The sequence below is a fragment of the Topomyia yanbarensis genome, chromosome 3, assembly GCF_030247195.1.
Source record: "Topomyia yanbarensis strain Yona2022 chromosome 3, ASM3024719v1, whole genome shotgun sequence".
Classification (NCBI taxonomy): Eukaryota; Metazoa; Arthropoda; class Insecta; order Diptera; family Culicidae; genus Topomyia; species Topomyia yanbarensis.
This window is the reverse complement of record NC_080672.1, coordinates 84,872,978-84,889,193: the sequence shown is the minus strand read 5'-3', so window position 1 is coordinate 84,889,193 and position 16,216 is coordinate 84,872,978. Positions and strand designations below refer to the sequence as shown.

Sequence of the window (16,216 nt, the reverse complement as noted above, 5' to 3'; positions counted from 1 at the left end):
CAAAAGTTATCCAAAATCCTGATGACTATGCCGACTTCAAAGTAGAAAATGATCAACTTTTTAAGTATGTCAACTCGAAAGTTGTTCCGTGCGACTCGCGGTTCAGTTGGAAACTCGTCCCAGCACCCGAGTTCCGTCAAGATTTGATTCAACGTACCCACGAAAATTTGCTTCACGTGGGATACGATAAAACGATCCACGAAGTGCAGTTACGATATTACTGGCCTCGTATGGGATCTGAAGTACGAAAGTTTATTCGAGAATGCGGGACGTGCAAGGAAATCAAAGCTCCTTTCGTTCCAGTCCAGCCCGAAATGGGTCAGTCACGTGCGACTAATGCACCATGGCGAATGGTTTCTGTGGACTATATTGGTCCTCTTCCAAAAAGCAAACATGGTAATCAACACTTGCTTGTCGTCCTCGACGTCTTCAGCAAGTACGTCATGTTAACCCCCGTTCGCAAAATCGCTAGTACATCACTCTGTACGATACTACGCGAACAGTGGTTCAATCGCCATGGTAGCCCGGAAATTCTGCTAAGCGACAATGCCTCCACTTTCACCTCGAAGGAGTTCAGTCAATTCATAAAAGAAACCAACGTCAAACATTGGCTGAATTCCCGCTATCATTCGCAGGCTAACCCAGTGGAGCGAACAAATCGCTCGATAAACACCGGAATCCGGGCATATGCTCGAACCGAGCAGCGCAATTGGGATGTCCATATCACCGATGTGGAGCGCATCCTAAATACTACCGTTCATTCCTCCACTGGGTTTAGTCCTCATTTCATTATACACGGGTGTGAAATGACATCTGCCGATGACTTCAGCAGGATTTCCGGTGAGGGTGACCTAGAAACAAGACACCAACAGATAGACAAAATCCGGGAGATTGTGGTCAAAAATTTGGCAAAGGCAAGCGAGGGCATTCGACATCAGTACAACTTGCGTCATCGAAAGTTCTCCAAACCTTTTGAAACGGGACAAATGGTGTACCGTCGAAACATGAAGTTGTCGAATGCACTCGAGTCGTACAATGCTAAACTTGGATCACAATACTTACCGGCTAAAATTGTCTCAAAAAAGGGTGTATCCTCCTACGAGCTGGAGGATGTAACTGGTAAAAACCTTGGAGTTTGGCCAGCAAATCTCCTTAAACCAACATAAAAAAACTTTTTTGTGCCGTCTGTGGACTGACGGTATGCTTTTATATGGATTACTCACTTGGTAGTTTTCCAAAAGCAGCCGTTAGTTCCCGACGGCAACAACACGGACTTTGGTCCGAATAAAAAAACAATAAACATTTCTCCGTCTTCTCTATCTTTATTGTGGAAGACCAACTCTACCGCGAGAAGGTTCTTCAACACCTTCCTGCAATTTTTCAGAGCCACATTCACGCAGTGTGGTAAACAAACATCCGACAAACATATATGAACTGGCACCGGTGACGGTTACGGTGGGTAGAATCCTCAACTTAAAACAAAAACAAGTACACTACACCGTACCGTCATTCGGTCAACGGTTGCATTAACCTGACACTTTCTGCAGTGTTCAGCAAACAAAACAATTCTTTTGCGCCCCACTCGCGCAGTGAGGTAATCAAACAACTACAGTAAACGTATGCCCCGGGACCTGGCACGGCAGCGGCGAAGTGGAATTCCCACACTTTAAAACATATAAATTTTACACCGTGCGAGTTTTTAGGGTCCCGAACGCATCAAAAAAAAAAACTTTCAGCCGTGTTCGGCAACATAAATTTTTTTTCCTAAAACCCCTCTTCATGGGGAACACTCGCACCTACGGGTGCACAAAATTATATATCATTTCCCCTTGTTTGGGGCACCAGAACATTAAAAAAAATCACCAATCCCTTTTTCGGCAGGGACCGTTAATTTCGCGCCACTAGTTCCCAACCGGCAGGAATCCCGCGACACGAACGAACGGGTTAGAAACGCGAAAACAACACATCGTCCATGGCGATTTCGCAATACCGAACTTGTTTTGATTTTGGTTCATTCATCCTGTCGATGGATGACACCATCATCGATTTTGACATTTTCCCCAATGTTCGCATCAATGCTCTACATCATGCAGGTGTAGCCCGATTTGGATCAGAGTAGTGTGAGTGGAAGAGCGAATGGGGGTAAAACGATACCGCGTTTTCGATTTCGAATCAAATAATAGAGTTTTATTTCGCATAATTTTGGGTTTGTGGTTAAACCTGGGATGGTTCGTTTGATTCCAGCGGGAATCATGTTGATATTTTTAAATTATGCGAAAGACATTCTTTGGTCCCTCTCAAACGTTTCTTTTCCAATGTACGAAGCGTTTTGAGGCGAAAAGGGACGAATATACAATTTTTTTTTGTCCGGAATGTCTGTGAGTGGGAGAAACGATGATGTGTTAAGCGGTATGGTATGTGTGAATGTATGAGTGCAGAATCATATTGAAGGAATGAATGCATGTGTGAATGATAAGATGAAATTGTTTTGGGGTCAATTCGAAGCGCTTATCGGAGTGTGAATGATCGAGTAGGCCAGTGATTGAGGATGAATGAATGGGATAATTGTATGAATGTATTTGGATTGAAACCCCAGCACAAGCTTGTAGTATTGGTACCGTTAGGACACGAAAGGCATTTCTGGACAGTCGAGAAAAAAAACGAACAAAATAATGCCGACAACCGTTCCCCTGCAAGTTGGAACGTTGAAAATTGTCAATGTCACTTGCAGAATTTTAGGAATATCGAGTTGTTACCGATCATGTTTTCAGATTGGATTTAGGGTTCAACCCATAACCGAGTAATGACGATGGCTGATAGCCTCTCGCTTCGCGTATGCTGTCAGTATTATCAGACCAAACACAGGCAAACTTTTCACCAATGAGGACATCCGGTCGATTAATTTTTTTTGGTGAATTTTGATAAATTGCGGAAGAAATAATTAGGTGTAGTTAGTTTTTCTTTGTTTATTTATTTATTTATTCATTGCGTATTATTATTGTATCGGTGTTAGGTGTTAGGTTAGAAAAAAAATTGTTGCCAATTTTTTTCCACCCGGTGTGGGCGAGATTGTAACCCGTCAGGGTAACAATTTAGCACTGGGTGGAAATATACCTATTTGTGCGTACTCTCTCCGTAGAGTGTATTGTTATTGCAACATAACTCACCGCTGGTCATTATGCTCGTTCATGTTTTTGATGTAAATTTCGTTTAAATAATAGTCCATGAACGTTGTTATTAGTCCAGATAGGTGTAGTAATTTTTGTTGTGTATTTGTAAATAAAAAGCATAGGGTTTAGTTAGGTTACCGCTCTCCTTTCGCTGCAAAAGTGGTCTGACTATGCTGTGCTATAGCGATGACAGCTATGCGGCGGTGCGATTTTTTGGTGCTTGTTTTGGTCGAGTGTGGAAGGCGGCCATCGTGAAAAGACAGAAAGTGACGAACCACGGCGAATAACAGACGTCCGTAATAAGTTTTTGTGGGACAGTTTCCGCCACTAGAGAAAAGTTTCAGTGCGCGCGTGCGACGGCAAACTAAGACCGTCGGAAAGTGTCGGCCCGTGGTTCGGGCACAGTGTATAGTGCGGTGTTGGGTCGCCGGGAACGGGAAGCTAATCGCAAAGGAGCCACTCGCTTCCCCCGGCTAATTACAAAGGACCCAGTGACACCACGCCGCCCTCACTGTGGAGGATCAGCCGAACGAGCATAGCTCTCCTCCACAGTTAATCGCAAAGGAGGGCGAAGCAGGTAGGACAACGGATCCACCTGAGGTAGTTTACTGCGGTATCTACCTGGGCCATTCACGGGGAGTGAGTGGACCCGGCGATTAATCGCCCCGTCGCTAGGGAGGTTCTAACAAAAGAGCCTTGCTCACCTCCCTGGCTAATTGTAAAGGACCGCTGCAATAGCAGCCAACGGTACCTGCGGGAGAACACGGCCGTCGGAGTCCCGGCCGGTCGGATAAACCTTCGCCTTCCGCCATCGCCGAAAGCTGATTAGTTTCACCGGCAGAGTGCAGCACAGAGGAGAGGAGAATAAAAGTCGGTAAATTTAGAATTTATTTGTTTTTTTCTCTTTTTGTTTGTTATTATACGAAAATCCGAAATTCCGGTAGGAGCACCTAGGCCGCCCTGAAAAGAAGGGTACGCCGGGCAAATAAGAACCCGAGTAGTGGGCAAACCCCTACTTACATTTTAAACTGATTGTGCAACTATGTAACTATAGAGCTGGCCAATAGTGTTAAGTATGCAAACATCAATAACAGTTGTGAAACTAATCAGAAACTTTGCTAACTTGCACAAACAGTCTAACAAGTTGCAATGCCTCTTTGTTTGCCATTCCACTCTAAAACAGAACGGTCCAATTACCCAGTGCTCGACAAATGGCGCAGCTATTGTTTTCATTATTTTGCTGCAATTAGGAACATGTTGCACAACATACAAACAAAGTGCGCTTTTTCCATAACATAGTTGTTACCAAGAGAGTTACAAATACTATACAGTAACAAAGCGTGCTACTTGGGAACCTTAGTATTTGAATTAAGATATTTCTGTTTCTCGAAAAATACGGCAAAGTGGAGTACTAGGTCAGTTTGTCGCCAAAATCCCCTATTTTTAAGAATTTTTCTGCTCCGTGATGCAAATCATACATATTTTGCAATTTTTCTAATGTGAAAAAATCTCAGTAATCGAACGGAACCTTTCTGACCTTTGTCCGAATACGTGAAGTTGGGATTATAGGGCCTTTTGTCATTCATATTAAATTTTATCTTTTTCTCGTGCATATATCTCTATTATGCTTCAATCAATTTTCATATAAAATAACTTACTGAAGGTAGAAAATTCTTAGAAATAATACAAAAATAGATTCGTTACCGGTAAAATTCAGAAACATCAAGTTTTTTGTCATTAACTATACAAATTACATTTTTTAATTAAATGTCCTAATACCTCAATCTGCCCAATTTTCCCAGGAATAAAACTTTTCTCATGTGCTCCCCAACAGTATTTTATACTAAAAGTAGTAAATTTAATAAGAATTTATTGTTCAATGGTGTTATTAAGTGCGAATTAATGAAAAAATGGGAAATCGAGATGAAATGTCAAAAAAATTGAGATTTTTTGAATTTTTCTAGTAACGAATCCATTATTATTGTGTTCCTGAGGATTTTCTACGTTCAATTATCTCCATTCAAATACTAAGGTTATTTCCTTTAAAAAGAGGTATGAATTGTAATATTCAGAGTGCTGCTTCAAAAGTTAAGGCATATAGTATATTTTTCCTCCATATTTCCCCATAGTACCAAGTTAAAGAATTTCAATCGAAGTGGGCGGGGTCTAGAATTGTCCAAATGACGTAAAATTTGGTATCTGAGCATACTTTGACATTTGTCACAATATAGGATGGGGGCCTTTGAGAATTCAAAAAAAAAAATTGCAATGCCCAGGTAAACACGGCTCACAGTAAAAGTCAAAGTTATGTCGACTATGTCAGCGTGCATAGCCTAATATGTGTTCCTAGATCAGGACGTTTAGTATGGTTCCTTACGCAGAATTGCATTTTTTATGCTGGAAGGGTTATCCAAATTTCATTCCGCATAGGTTTAATGCATTCCGAAACTGTACGTGCAACGTTTTACGCAACAGCAGCTTGATTTCAATTGATTCACAGTGTCAATACAGTCATGGCAAAACCACAGCAAGTTTATTTGCCAATTACCGAAGTTTGAATTGAAAAGGACCCTGCACCCAACCAAAATATTTCATATGAGCCACACACTCGCAGAAAACGCATTTCGCTCTGTTCAAATTTTAATCGGTTCAGAACACTGACAGCAGATAGCATCCATAACGTAGTCGCGTAATATAGCCTAACCGTAGGCGTTAAAAATAGTCGGCGGGTGTGTTATCCAAATACAGTTGGTTACAGGATCCTGTGATACAAAGACGGCTTTGGCCCCAATTAGATAAAGCCATGAATTAAATTAACATTATGAAAGGTATCAGAAAATTATAAACAATTTTTCAAACGCATTCATAAATACGACAACACTGATTCAAAACTTTATTTAAAACTGAATGCTCGATTGTGCCTGCCCAAAATAAAACGCTACGCAAAGTTATTTTGATTTAAGCATTTTTATTATAGCATTACGCGGAAATAAATAAGTACAACTGAAAGGAACGTTGATCTCGCAAATTCAATACAGTTAATGCGATGTTTTTATTGTTATCAAGAATGATGAAAACTTTTCAATACTTTTCCAAGACGATCAATGAATGGTGATAACACACAAATGACACACAATGAGCTGAGGTGAAACGGAGCAATGTTTCTTCTACACTGACAACTATTGATTCTAAATCACGATACTTAAATTCAAATGAGTATTTTCTTGTCACGTCCACCTGCCTATGGACGCCATCCAAGCTGCCCGTCCAAATCCAGTCTTTACTCGTGCAGGTTCTCTCTATCAATCATGCGCGTACTTTCTCACTCACTTTTTCTTCTTATACCGGCTCGATTTGCGTCTCCTGATCCGGTTGCCTTTTGCCAAACGGTAGTCCGGAAAGTTGAAGCAGTGGAGGTCTTCGACTTCGTAATCGTCGTGTTCGATTTAGGTGAGCTCTTGGTGGCTGCTGAAGATTCCAGCTTCCATCCGTTCCCTGGACTAATCGTGTAATGGGTAGATCCTCCAGAGCCCGACCATATCCATTAGGTGGTGGAGGAGCCGGCCAGTTGATGTGCGTAGGAAGTTCACTCCTCGGGTTTCCACAGTTGGGCACGTAAATGACTGGGATAAATCCGAGGTAACCTGTTGGCTGGTTCGGTCGATTCTGATCCTGAGGGCAATTGCAGGGACTTTGTGGAACATTTGACGGAGGAGGGTAAGGATAAGGAACGAAGAAATAGGGAAACTGAGAAACGGCCACCTGATAGTTGGGATTCGGTGGATACTGATTGTTGTTTCCACTCGGTGGAGGTGAACCGGTGTCGATCGGTCGGGTTGGAGGCTGCACTCCACTGGCAGTCGCTGGATATCCCGGATATGGAGTAGTATAGTCTGGCTCTGGACCTTGGCTTGGTTCGTATGGGTAGCCAGTGGATGGTTCTAAAAGAAATGTCAGAATCAGTAGTGATAAACTTGTAAGCTTACCCATGAAAGTGCTGAACCTTGAGGGGGTCTACCAATATCTACACTACCACCACCGCCGACTGTTACGCTACCTTGCAGGGGCCCTAGAAGAGGCGCACTAATACTGGCATTCGTAGTAAGCATCCCACTCACTTCAGCGCCGTTGTACTCCGGACTTATCACTCCCCCAAACGATCCTCCGGAAGTGCTACTTACGTTAACCGGTCCGACCGCTAGGGTCCCGGTGTGATTAAGCATACCTCCGATTGTCACCTGTGCTCCCTCGATCGAACCTTCCACATTGGTACCCCCAGAAATCGACAAGTGCGTGCTGTTGAAGCTGTTCGAACCTGTGTGCATTCCTTGAACCCCCTGACCGTCCAAAGATCCACTGCTTACTGACGTGTGATTAAAGGAAGCCCCAAGAATGGATCCCGTCAAGTTGTGGCTTGTACTTGCTTGAATCCCTGGGTTACTGCCGATACTGCCGCCGATCGTAGTTGCTCCGGTGTGAGTGGTACTATTGTGAGACGTCGTGAGCGTTCCGCTAATCCCTGTTTGAGAAATGCCAGTCCCTACGGTAATGCCACCTAAATATGTACGGGAAAGAAACGAAAAGCACGAAGCAAAAGGAGCGCCAATCGGAAGCGGAAATTAGTAAATAAAAGCTTTCAATTTTACTAGAAGATCGGCAGGTATTTACCGTGTTGTCCACCAATGCTAATCGATGCGCCAATGCCCCCAATGCCCGCCAAATTTGGTCCAATGCCAATGTGTACTGGTGTGCGTTGTACGTGATGTTTATGTATGTATGTGTAGAGGATGTGCAAGTGGTGGTTGTGAGTGTTTGTGTAGTGATGCGCATGTGGTTATTTCATTATTTTTATGAAACGAGAATAGCTTGTTATCAACGAGATGTGACTAGATAATGTGGTTTTATTTTTTGGTTTAATTCAACAATATCACATTCCTCAAGGTATTTAAATTAGTTAGCAACACTTACGAATTAGTACTCAGTTTTACTTGACCATCCGTTGTTCTCAACGGTAGCGAGCAACCTTACCTCCGGTGGGACGTACAGTCGTTCCTTGCGATTGGCCTTGTTGTTGACCTTGCCATTGGCCTTGCCCCTGTTGTTGTCCCTGACCTTGACCTGAAAAACGACAACGATGCTCATCATAGTAATTATCTTATCGTAATATTAGCGATCAGAATTGGGAAAGATCGATAGTCGACAGTCCTCTAAGCATATCAGCTATCCCATTTTCATACTAATCGCTAGTGATACGATACCTTGACCTTGATTTTGCCCTTGTTGTTGTCCTTGCCATTGTCCTTGCCCTTGGCTAGGACCTTGTCCCTGGTTCTGTCCTTGCCATTGACCTTGATTTTGTCCTTGCCCTTGCTGCCCTTGACCCTGACCTTGGTTCTGTCCTTGCCATTGACCTTGGTTTTGACCTTGTTCCTGCCCCGGGAGTTGACCTTGTGATTGACCTTGTCCTTGACTTTGCCCTTGATCTGGACGCTGACCCTGTCCTTGCCATTGACCTTGTCCTTGTCCTTGACTTTGCCCTTGCCCAGGTCGCTGAGTCTGTCCTTGCCACTGACCTTGTCCTTGACCTTGTCCCTGACCTTGTCCTTGTCCTTGTCCTTGCCCTTGGCCTTGATTTTGTCCCTGCCCCTGACCTTGGTTCTGTCCCTGAGTTTGACCTTGTCCCTGACCTTGACCTTGCCCCTGTTGTTGTCCTTGTGTTTGTCCTAAAACGATACAAAGGTTTTTCTTAATATTCATAAAAACGTGTTAAAAACTCTGACAAACCTTGACCCTGCCCTTGACCTTGACCTTCTGACTGACCTGAAAGAACACGTGTTTATTTGAAGCAATACGATATTACATGTTCATCCTACCGGGTTGCTGTCCTTGGCCAGGTTTCTGATGACTCCACTCGACCTGCACGTTATGTTCACCAGATCCTAAGGGACCCTGATGCGATCCTTGATGTTGCGCTTGATGCTGGCCACTACCATTTTGATGACTTCCTTGGTAGCTTCCCTGCTGTTGACCGGAACCAATCGGACCCTGGTGCTGACCTTGATGCTGTCCTTGATGTTGCCCCTGATGGATCCCTTGATGGCTACCCTGATGTTGATTTTGATGCTCGCTAGAGCTAATCGGACCCTGGTGAGATCCCTGGTTTTGGTTTTGATGCGATCCTTGACTTATTCCTTGATGACTACCTTGATGCTGTCCTTGGTGTTGACCTGAACTTATTGGTCCTTGATGTGATCCTTGATTCTGGCCGCCATGCTGACCTGATGATCCCTGGTGACTACTTCCGTGTTGGCTCTGCTGCTGGCTAGAGCTAACTGGTCCTTGGTGTGATCCCTGTTGCTGGTTACCATGAGATCCCTGACCAACACCCTGATAACTACTCTGATGCTGACCTTGACCTTGGTTTGAACTAGTAGGACCCTGGTGGGAGCCTTGATGTTGTCCACCATGTTGACCGGATGATCCTTGATGGCTTCCTTGGTGCTGATTTTGATGTCCACTCGAGCTTACGGGTCCTTGATGAGATCCTTGGTGCTGCCCACCATGCTGGCCAGATGAGCCTTGATGGCTACCTTGGTGTTGGCCCTGATGTTGTCCTGAGCTGATAGGTCCTTGATGGGAGCCTTGATGTTGTCCCTGATGGTGATGTCCTGACCCGGAAGGTGACGTTTGCTCCTGACTCTGGCCTCCTTGATTTTGATTTTGCCAGTTGCCGCCTTGTTGTTGACTTTGGCCAGAGCCCGATTGATTTTCTCCCTGTCCTTGACCTTGATTCGAACCTGGATTTTGACCTTGGCCTTGGGATTGCCCTTGTCCTTGTCCCTGATTTGATCCAGGACGATTACCTTGGCCTTGTCCTTGTCCCTGCCATTGTCCTTGGCCTTGTCCCTGATTTGATCCAGGACGATTACCCTGCCCTTGTCCTTGACCTTGTCCTTGCAATTGTCCCTGCCCTTGTCCTGGTCTGTTTCCCTGCCCCTGTTCTTGACTTTGTGGTTGTCCGTGCCCTTGCCCTTGTCCCTGTCCTTGGCCTTGTGATTGTCCTTGTCCTAGTACCTGCCCCTGTCCTTGCAATTGCCCTTGTCCTTGTCCCTGATTTGATCCAGGGCGATTACCCTGCCCTTGTCCTTGGGCTTGTCCCTGCCATTGCCCCTGTCCTTGTCCTGGTCCCTGTCCTTGTCCTGGTCCCTGCCCTTGTCCCTGTCCTTGTTGTTGTCCTTGTCCTTGCTGCTGTCCCTGTCCTTGCCATTGACCTTGTCCTTGTTGTTGTCCTTGTCCTTGCCATTGACCTTGTCCTTGCCCTTGTCCTTGATTTTGCCCCTGCCCTTGCCATTGACCTTGCCCTTGTCCTTGCCCCTGTCCTTGTCCCTGGTTCTGTCCTTGTTGCTGTCCCTGTCCTTGCCCAGGTCCTTGATTTGATCCAGAACCAGGCCCTTGACCACCCTGTCCCGGTCTGGAAGTTGCTGGAGCTGGAAGAAAAATTAAAGTCTCACTCGGACAACCGCACCTAGTGAGCAATCTGAAATGGGAATTGAAAATACCTTGAGGATTACCAGTGCCACTTCCACCAGAGGTACCAGTGCCGCCGGGGGGTCTTGAAGGTGCTGTGAAATAGTTCGCGGAACGAACATGAACAAAACGGTGATTGTTGGTGCGAGTAAGCCTAGGTGCAACAGAGTGAGTGCTGAACGAAACCTGCCGGTCTCTACAGAAAACCGGATCGGACACTACTTACTGGGGGTGGGTCGTGCGGTAGTTGCAGGTGGACCATCCGGTCGCATACCTCCCGGATACATGCCACATCCTCGAGGTAGGTAAAGATCTCGCCACTCGACCATTTGACCTCGTTTTCGTACTTTTGGTTCGTCGTCAGCTATCGAGCTAGTTTCGACCAAAAGAAAATATCGGTTATAAACATGTTATGGTACTTATTTTAGCTCGAAGGACCCACTTGCTGTACTGCGTTGGAGCATCGGTGAATATTTCAGCCGGACGATTCGGTTCCACCAACCGGTATCCGTGAGAATCTGCTACGTAATGTGTTACCCGTAGTTTCCCGTTGGGATCGATATACCCGTAACAGCCGTATGTGACACCATCTGGGCCACGTGTCTCATGGTGAAACTGACCGTTAGGACCAACTTCGTATCCGAATTGATATGCACCTAGAAATGAAAAAGATTATTTAGCACATGTTGTAGTGTTTTGACGAAATCATCCTTGTCTCAGAAAGTAAACAACACATCCAAAAAGAAAAATAATTGCGTCCAATGGTCACACACACACTTGATGGCGAAAATGGAGGACTTGACGACGTCAGTCGAAATGTGTGCTGAAGATAATCGTTGAAGGTCTTTTCCCAAAGCACGATCTACCTACCTGGTCGCCGACACCGTACGGCGAAGAAGAAGGGGCAAACACGAACGATCGGCAAGTGACTAACGATGAGCAGAAGCTATGAAGCGCCCTAAATCAAAGAAAACCCCCGGTCCCGATATAATACCAAACGTGGTGCTGAAAGCTGCGATTCTGGCATATCCAGACATTTTAAGGATGGTGCTGCAGAAGTGTTTAAATGAAGGCAACTTCCCCGAAATATGGAAGGTACAGAAGCTGGTGCTGCTGCCAGGGTTAGGGAAGCCGCCGCGCTATCCGGCCTCGTTTAAACCCATATGTCTGCTGGATACACTCGGAAAACTCCTGGGAAAGATCATCCTTAACAGGGTGAGCGCGGACAAGACGCAATTCAGATTCCGCAAAGGAGCATCGACAGTGGATGCAATTCGAACAGTGCTCGAGAGTGCTGATAAGGAATCTAAACAGAAGCGAAGAGAAGAAAGAAAATCGATACTGCGCTGTGCTCACGATAGATATGAAGAATGCAATTAACAACACCAGCTGGGAAGCCATCGCCGCAACGCTGCACAGAATGAGGGTTCCCGACTATCTATGCCAGATCCTAAAAAACTACAGAGTGCTGCTGTACGAGACGAGCGAAGGGCAGAAGTCTAGATCTCAGGGCTCCATTCTCGGTCCAACTCTTTGGAACGGGATGTACGATGGGGTCTTAACGCTACTGCTGCCCAGGAAAGTGAAAATCGTGGGTTTCGCGGGTGAGACACTCGAAAAAGTGGAGGTGTCTGAGACGAAGACAATAGACATGATCGAGAGCTGGATGAACGGTGTAAAGCTGCAAATAGCTTACCACAAGACGGAGGTGTTATTGATCAGCAACTGCAAAGCGGTTCAGAGGACGCAGATCGACGTCGGAGGGCACGTGATTGCATCGAACAACCACGTCGACTACGTCTGCGAAAAGTCGGCGAAGGCAACGAACGCAATAGCGAGAATCATTGCAAACGTCGGCGGCCCGGAAAGCAGCACGAGACGTCTGCTATCTACTGTTTTGTCATCGATGCTCTGATATGGGGATCCTGCCTGGGGTGCTGCGCTAAAAACCAAGCGGAACCGAGAAAAGCTGAACAGGACATTCCGCCATGCGAGACAGGCCATACGAGTCTCGAGTGCTTACAACACAATATCATAGGAGCCAGTATGCGTTATCGCCGGGATGATCCCCATCTAGATCAGAGTGGCTGAGGACGTGGAATGCTATCAGCGGAGAAATGCACAGATTTCAAGGACACTGATCCGGGAGGACTTGATGGCTAAGTGGCAGCAGGAGTGGGACAATGCGAAGAAAGGAAGGTGAACCCACCGACTCATCCCAAATGTGTCGGCTTGGGTGCATAGGAAGCATGGAGTGGTGAACTTCCATTTGACGCAGTTTTTGTATCCGGGTGCGGATACTCCTGGAAGTACTTGCATCGGTTTGGACATGCTTCGTAATCCCTTTGCCCAGGATGTGTGAACGTGCAAGAGACACCAGAACACGTCGTTTTTGAACACACAAAGTAGCGCCATTGGCTAGAAAGTCGCCATGAAACCACAAACCGGGATGCGAGATAAATTCCACCGTCGGAGAACTCTCCGTCGGTGTAGACTAGGCCCACCACCGGGGACCAGTTAAGCAGTACGCGACGTAGAACCTGATTCGGGTCGTCGAGGCACCAGTGAACCGGAGGTCAGGCTTCAACGGAATCGCCGGACCGACTTCGACATGCTACCGGGTAACTCAAGAGTTGGCTAGATCCACCGCCAGGGATTAAACCGAGTAGACAGCGTCGAATAGCTAGCAGTGGGTCGTTGGGCGCCAGTGAACTGGAAGCTACGCTCCACCCGGAATTGCTGCATGGACCTCAGCACATACTGGCTGACCCGTTGAGTAGGGTAGGTCCACCGCCGAGGACTAGATCCAGTAGATTGGGACAAAGCGGGGATTTTGATGGTTCGCGGAAAGGAACATCGTTATCGAGAGCAATCTACTGCTCGGTTTCGGGAGTTTTGGTGCCAAATGGCTCTGGACAGGGAGCCAAAGGGCTGAAGAAGTTGTGGTGCTAAAACCAAAGAAGAATCGGTATCGAACTTCCTTCGTCGGAGAACTCTCCACCGGCGTAAGCTAGATTCACCGACGGGGACTAGACTGAGCAGACCGCGACAAGGCACCACCAGTCGCGGGTCGTCGAGATTCCAGTGAACCGAACGCCCTGCTCCACTAGAATGGCCGCACTGACCTCGACACCTGGCTGGTTGGCTCGGTTTCGGGAATACTTCTCTCGCCGGGGAATTCTCCGTCGGAAAAGGCTAGGTCCACCGTCGTGGACTAAACCGAGTGGTTCGCGAAGAAGTCGGGAACTGAATGGTGCGAGAAGGGAGTTGCGGTGCTAAATGGCACAAAGGTGTCGAAGGACTCGGTAAATTAGACAATCTAAAGTTTGCCACTCACGTACGGAAAGAGCACTAAATCTTGACCCACAGCTAGCTTTCTGACTTCCTGGCAGAAACTGCCAGCCTGTATGGATGATGAAGAACTGGTGGTGTGTCGAGGAATAGTGCTGTAACCCTTCCGATGGAACTAAGTAGTTGAGTTCAGAGCTGCAAATTTTCAACAGGTTGTTTTGAACAAATCTCAAAGCATGCCATACTATGTTCAATTCGCAGATGTTCGTATGCACCATTCATTCAAACAGCCGAGCTGCTCAATCATTTCCCATTCATTTTCAATTTCATTGACCCAATGAATAATCTCTCTACTGAGGTATTGACTAGGTTTTTCAAGCTAAATTACTCTGAACATACTTCTTACTGTTCACGTAAGCTTGAAAATGCAAAACATGTCAACATTTAGCCTAAACGGGCCTCTACAGAGCAGATGACAACTTTGGTTGGTGAATGAAAAACCATCAATTTGAAATGAAGACCTATGGTTTGGCCATGAAAATCTCGCCAACTTTAAAGTGAATGATTAAGGGCGGCTTTGAATTTGAATCGTCGTTGGGGTTGAATTGAACTGAAAGTTTGTATTTGAAAATGAAAATTTGCATCACTGGTTGAGTTAGAGTGGGTGCATTACACATAAAAAACCCTCCTTGAAGTAATGCCGTAAGGTAGTGCAGGGGAGGACTCAGATTCTGGGCAAAAGCAGTGATTTTTAGCCAGGTCGGGTGGCAGCCTAAACCTGTTCCCGGAGGCGTTAGGGTTTTGTACATGCCTTTCTTCAAGATCATACAATCAATTTAGCATAGGTTCCTGTCCTATGTTTAGCTTACGATTGTTGACCGGGGCGGCGTCACATTGTTATCCCTAGTGGGTAGTAAGATAAGCATAGCGCGAGGGGTTTATTATTGGGAATATGTCGTCTTTTCCCAACTCATGGGTTTACATTACATTCACGTAAATCACTTGCGATGCGTTTGTGCAAATGGAATCGTGATCCTTGAAAATTTCCAAAGTGCGTATTATGTATCCAACCACATGCGTGGCAAAATTCAAAAGTTAAAAGCCAGTAGAACATTTGCGCGTGGAATGGCAGCATTAGAGAGTTAAGGTGAATGCCATATAAGAAATAATAGGTTTAAACCTCAACCAACCAGGTTTCTTGGTGTAAAATTTTCGCAATAACCCTGTAATTGTCATGTATGATAATAAACGATAATATAATACCAGGATATTACTTTTATTAGAGTATTTCACCTGCTGAGTCGAGAAATTCGCAATCAAAATAAGTAACATGAACATTGAGTCATTTAGCCGAACATAAAATTACCTGGTCTTATGGTGGATGTACAAATATTGTATAACATGCACATGTTATTCAATTAATCTGGTTCTACGGATCGTTATTGAACTGTGTTGAGCGGCATATATGCATATAGCCTTTTCCTAGTTTGCCCCGAATATCAAATCATCGGCAAAAACATATATCAGTATACAATATACATCATCTCCTTCACACAACGCTACAACTACTAATCAAATCGTCAATCGCATCCGCACTACCGCATGCCAGAGCCTATAAAAAAAAGAGCACACCCCAATGTGCATACACTCTAGTGTATACACCCACCGCAGTGCACTCTGCGAAATATCTGGAAGATTCCAGATAAATCTGGAACATTGGCAACGCTGTCTGGAACGCGCGACGTGGTTTATCTCAGCACGCCACATAATTGAAAGAGCAAGATAGCGAGGTCTCTCACATCCAACCACCCCATCGCCAGCATACACTTGAAATCCGTTTATTTAGCTTTGAAAGAAAGAGCACTCTGCTTTTTCGTGGTGTGTGATCATTGTATGTATGATACTGGCACGCCTGTGCATCATTGGATTGATGCCTGGCGGCAGTCATGAAATATCTTGCTTCTAGCTGACACGAAACGTAACAACTACTACGAGGTCAGGAAGCAAACTGACGAATTTATATTCCATTTTTATATGTGTGTCGCTGTTCAAAGGAGCAGGCCTAACAACCCTCGCTATTCGATCGTATTGACGGACCAATGAGCGCAGATAATGACTAATTTCATAAAACATTTTCGTTATTTATAGTAGTCGTACAGTTTAGGAAATCAAATACAATATACATGCACATATTTACAATCAGATAGTGCAAAAATATAGCGATTTTG

The 16,216-nt window shown here is 45.4% G+C and overlaps 1 protein-coding gene across 5 annotated transcripts in view; it reads right to left on the bottom strand.

The window, feature by feature from the left end:
• Window positions 1–6,159: 6,159 nt before the first annotated feature.
• LOC131694160 (uncharacterized) overlaps window positions 6,160–16,216 on the bottom strand; it is a 133,718-nt gene continuing 123,661 nt past the window's right edge. For 2 of the 5 annotated variants that reach the window (XM_058982631.1, XM_058982630.1), the window contains 9 exons: window positions 11,140–11,353; window positions 10,924–11,069; window positions 9,044–10,792; window positions 8,955–8,990; window positions 8,429–8,893; window positions 8,199–8,288; window positions 7,839–7,913; window positions 7,174–7,725; window positions 6,160–7,111 (listed from right to left, as the gene is read on the bottom strand). In XM_058982631.1, the coding sequence (XP_058838614.1) occupies window positions 6,510–7,111; window positions 7,174–7,725; window positions 7,839–7,913; window positions 8,199–8,288; window positions 8,429–8,893; window positions 8,955–8,990; window positions 9,044–10,792; window positions 10,924–11,069; window positions 11,140–11,353 (3,929 nt within the window). In that variant the 3' untranslated portion in view covers window positions 6,160–6,509. The remainder of the gene's footprint in view (window positions 7,112–7,173; window positions 7,726–7,838; window positions 7,914–8,198; window positions 8,289–8,428; window positions 8,894–8,954; window positions 8,991–9,043; window positions 10,793–10,923; window positions 11,070–11,139; window positions 11,354–16,216) is intronic. The other 3 variants (XM_058982633.1, XM_058982632.1, XM_058982634.1) reach the window with 3 other exon arrangements.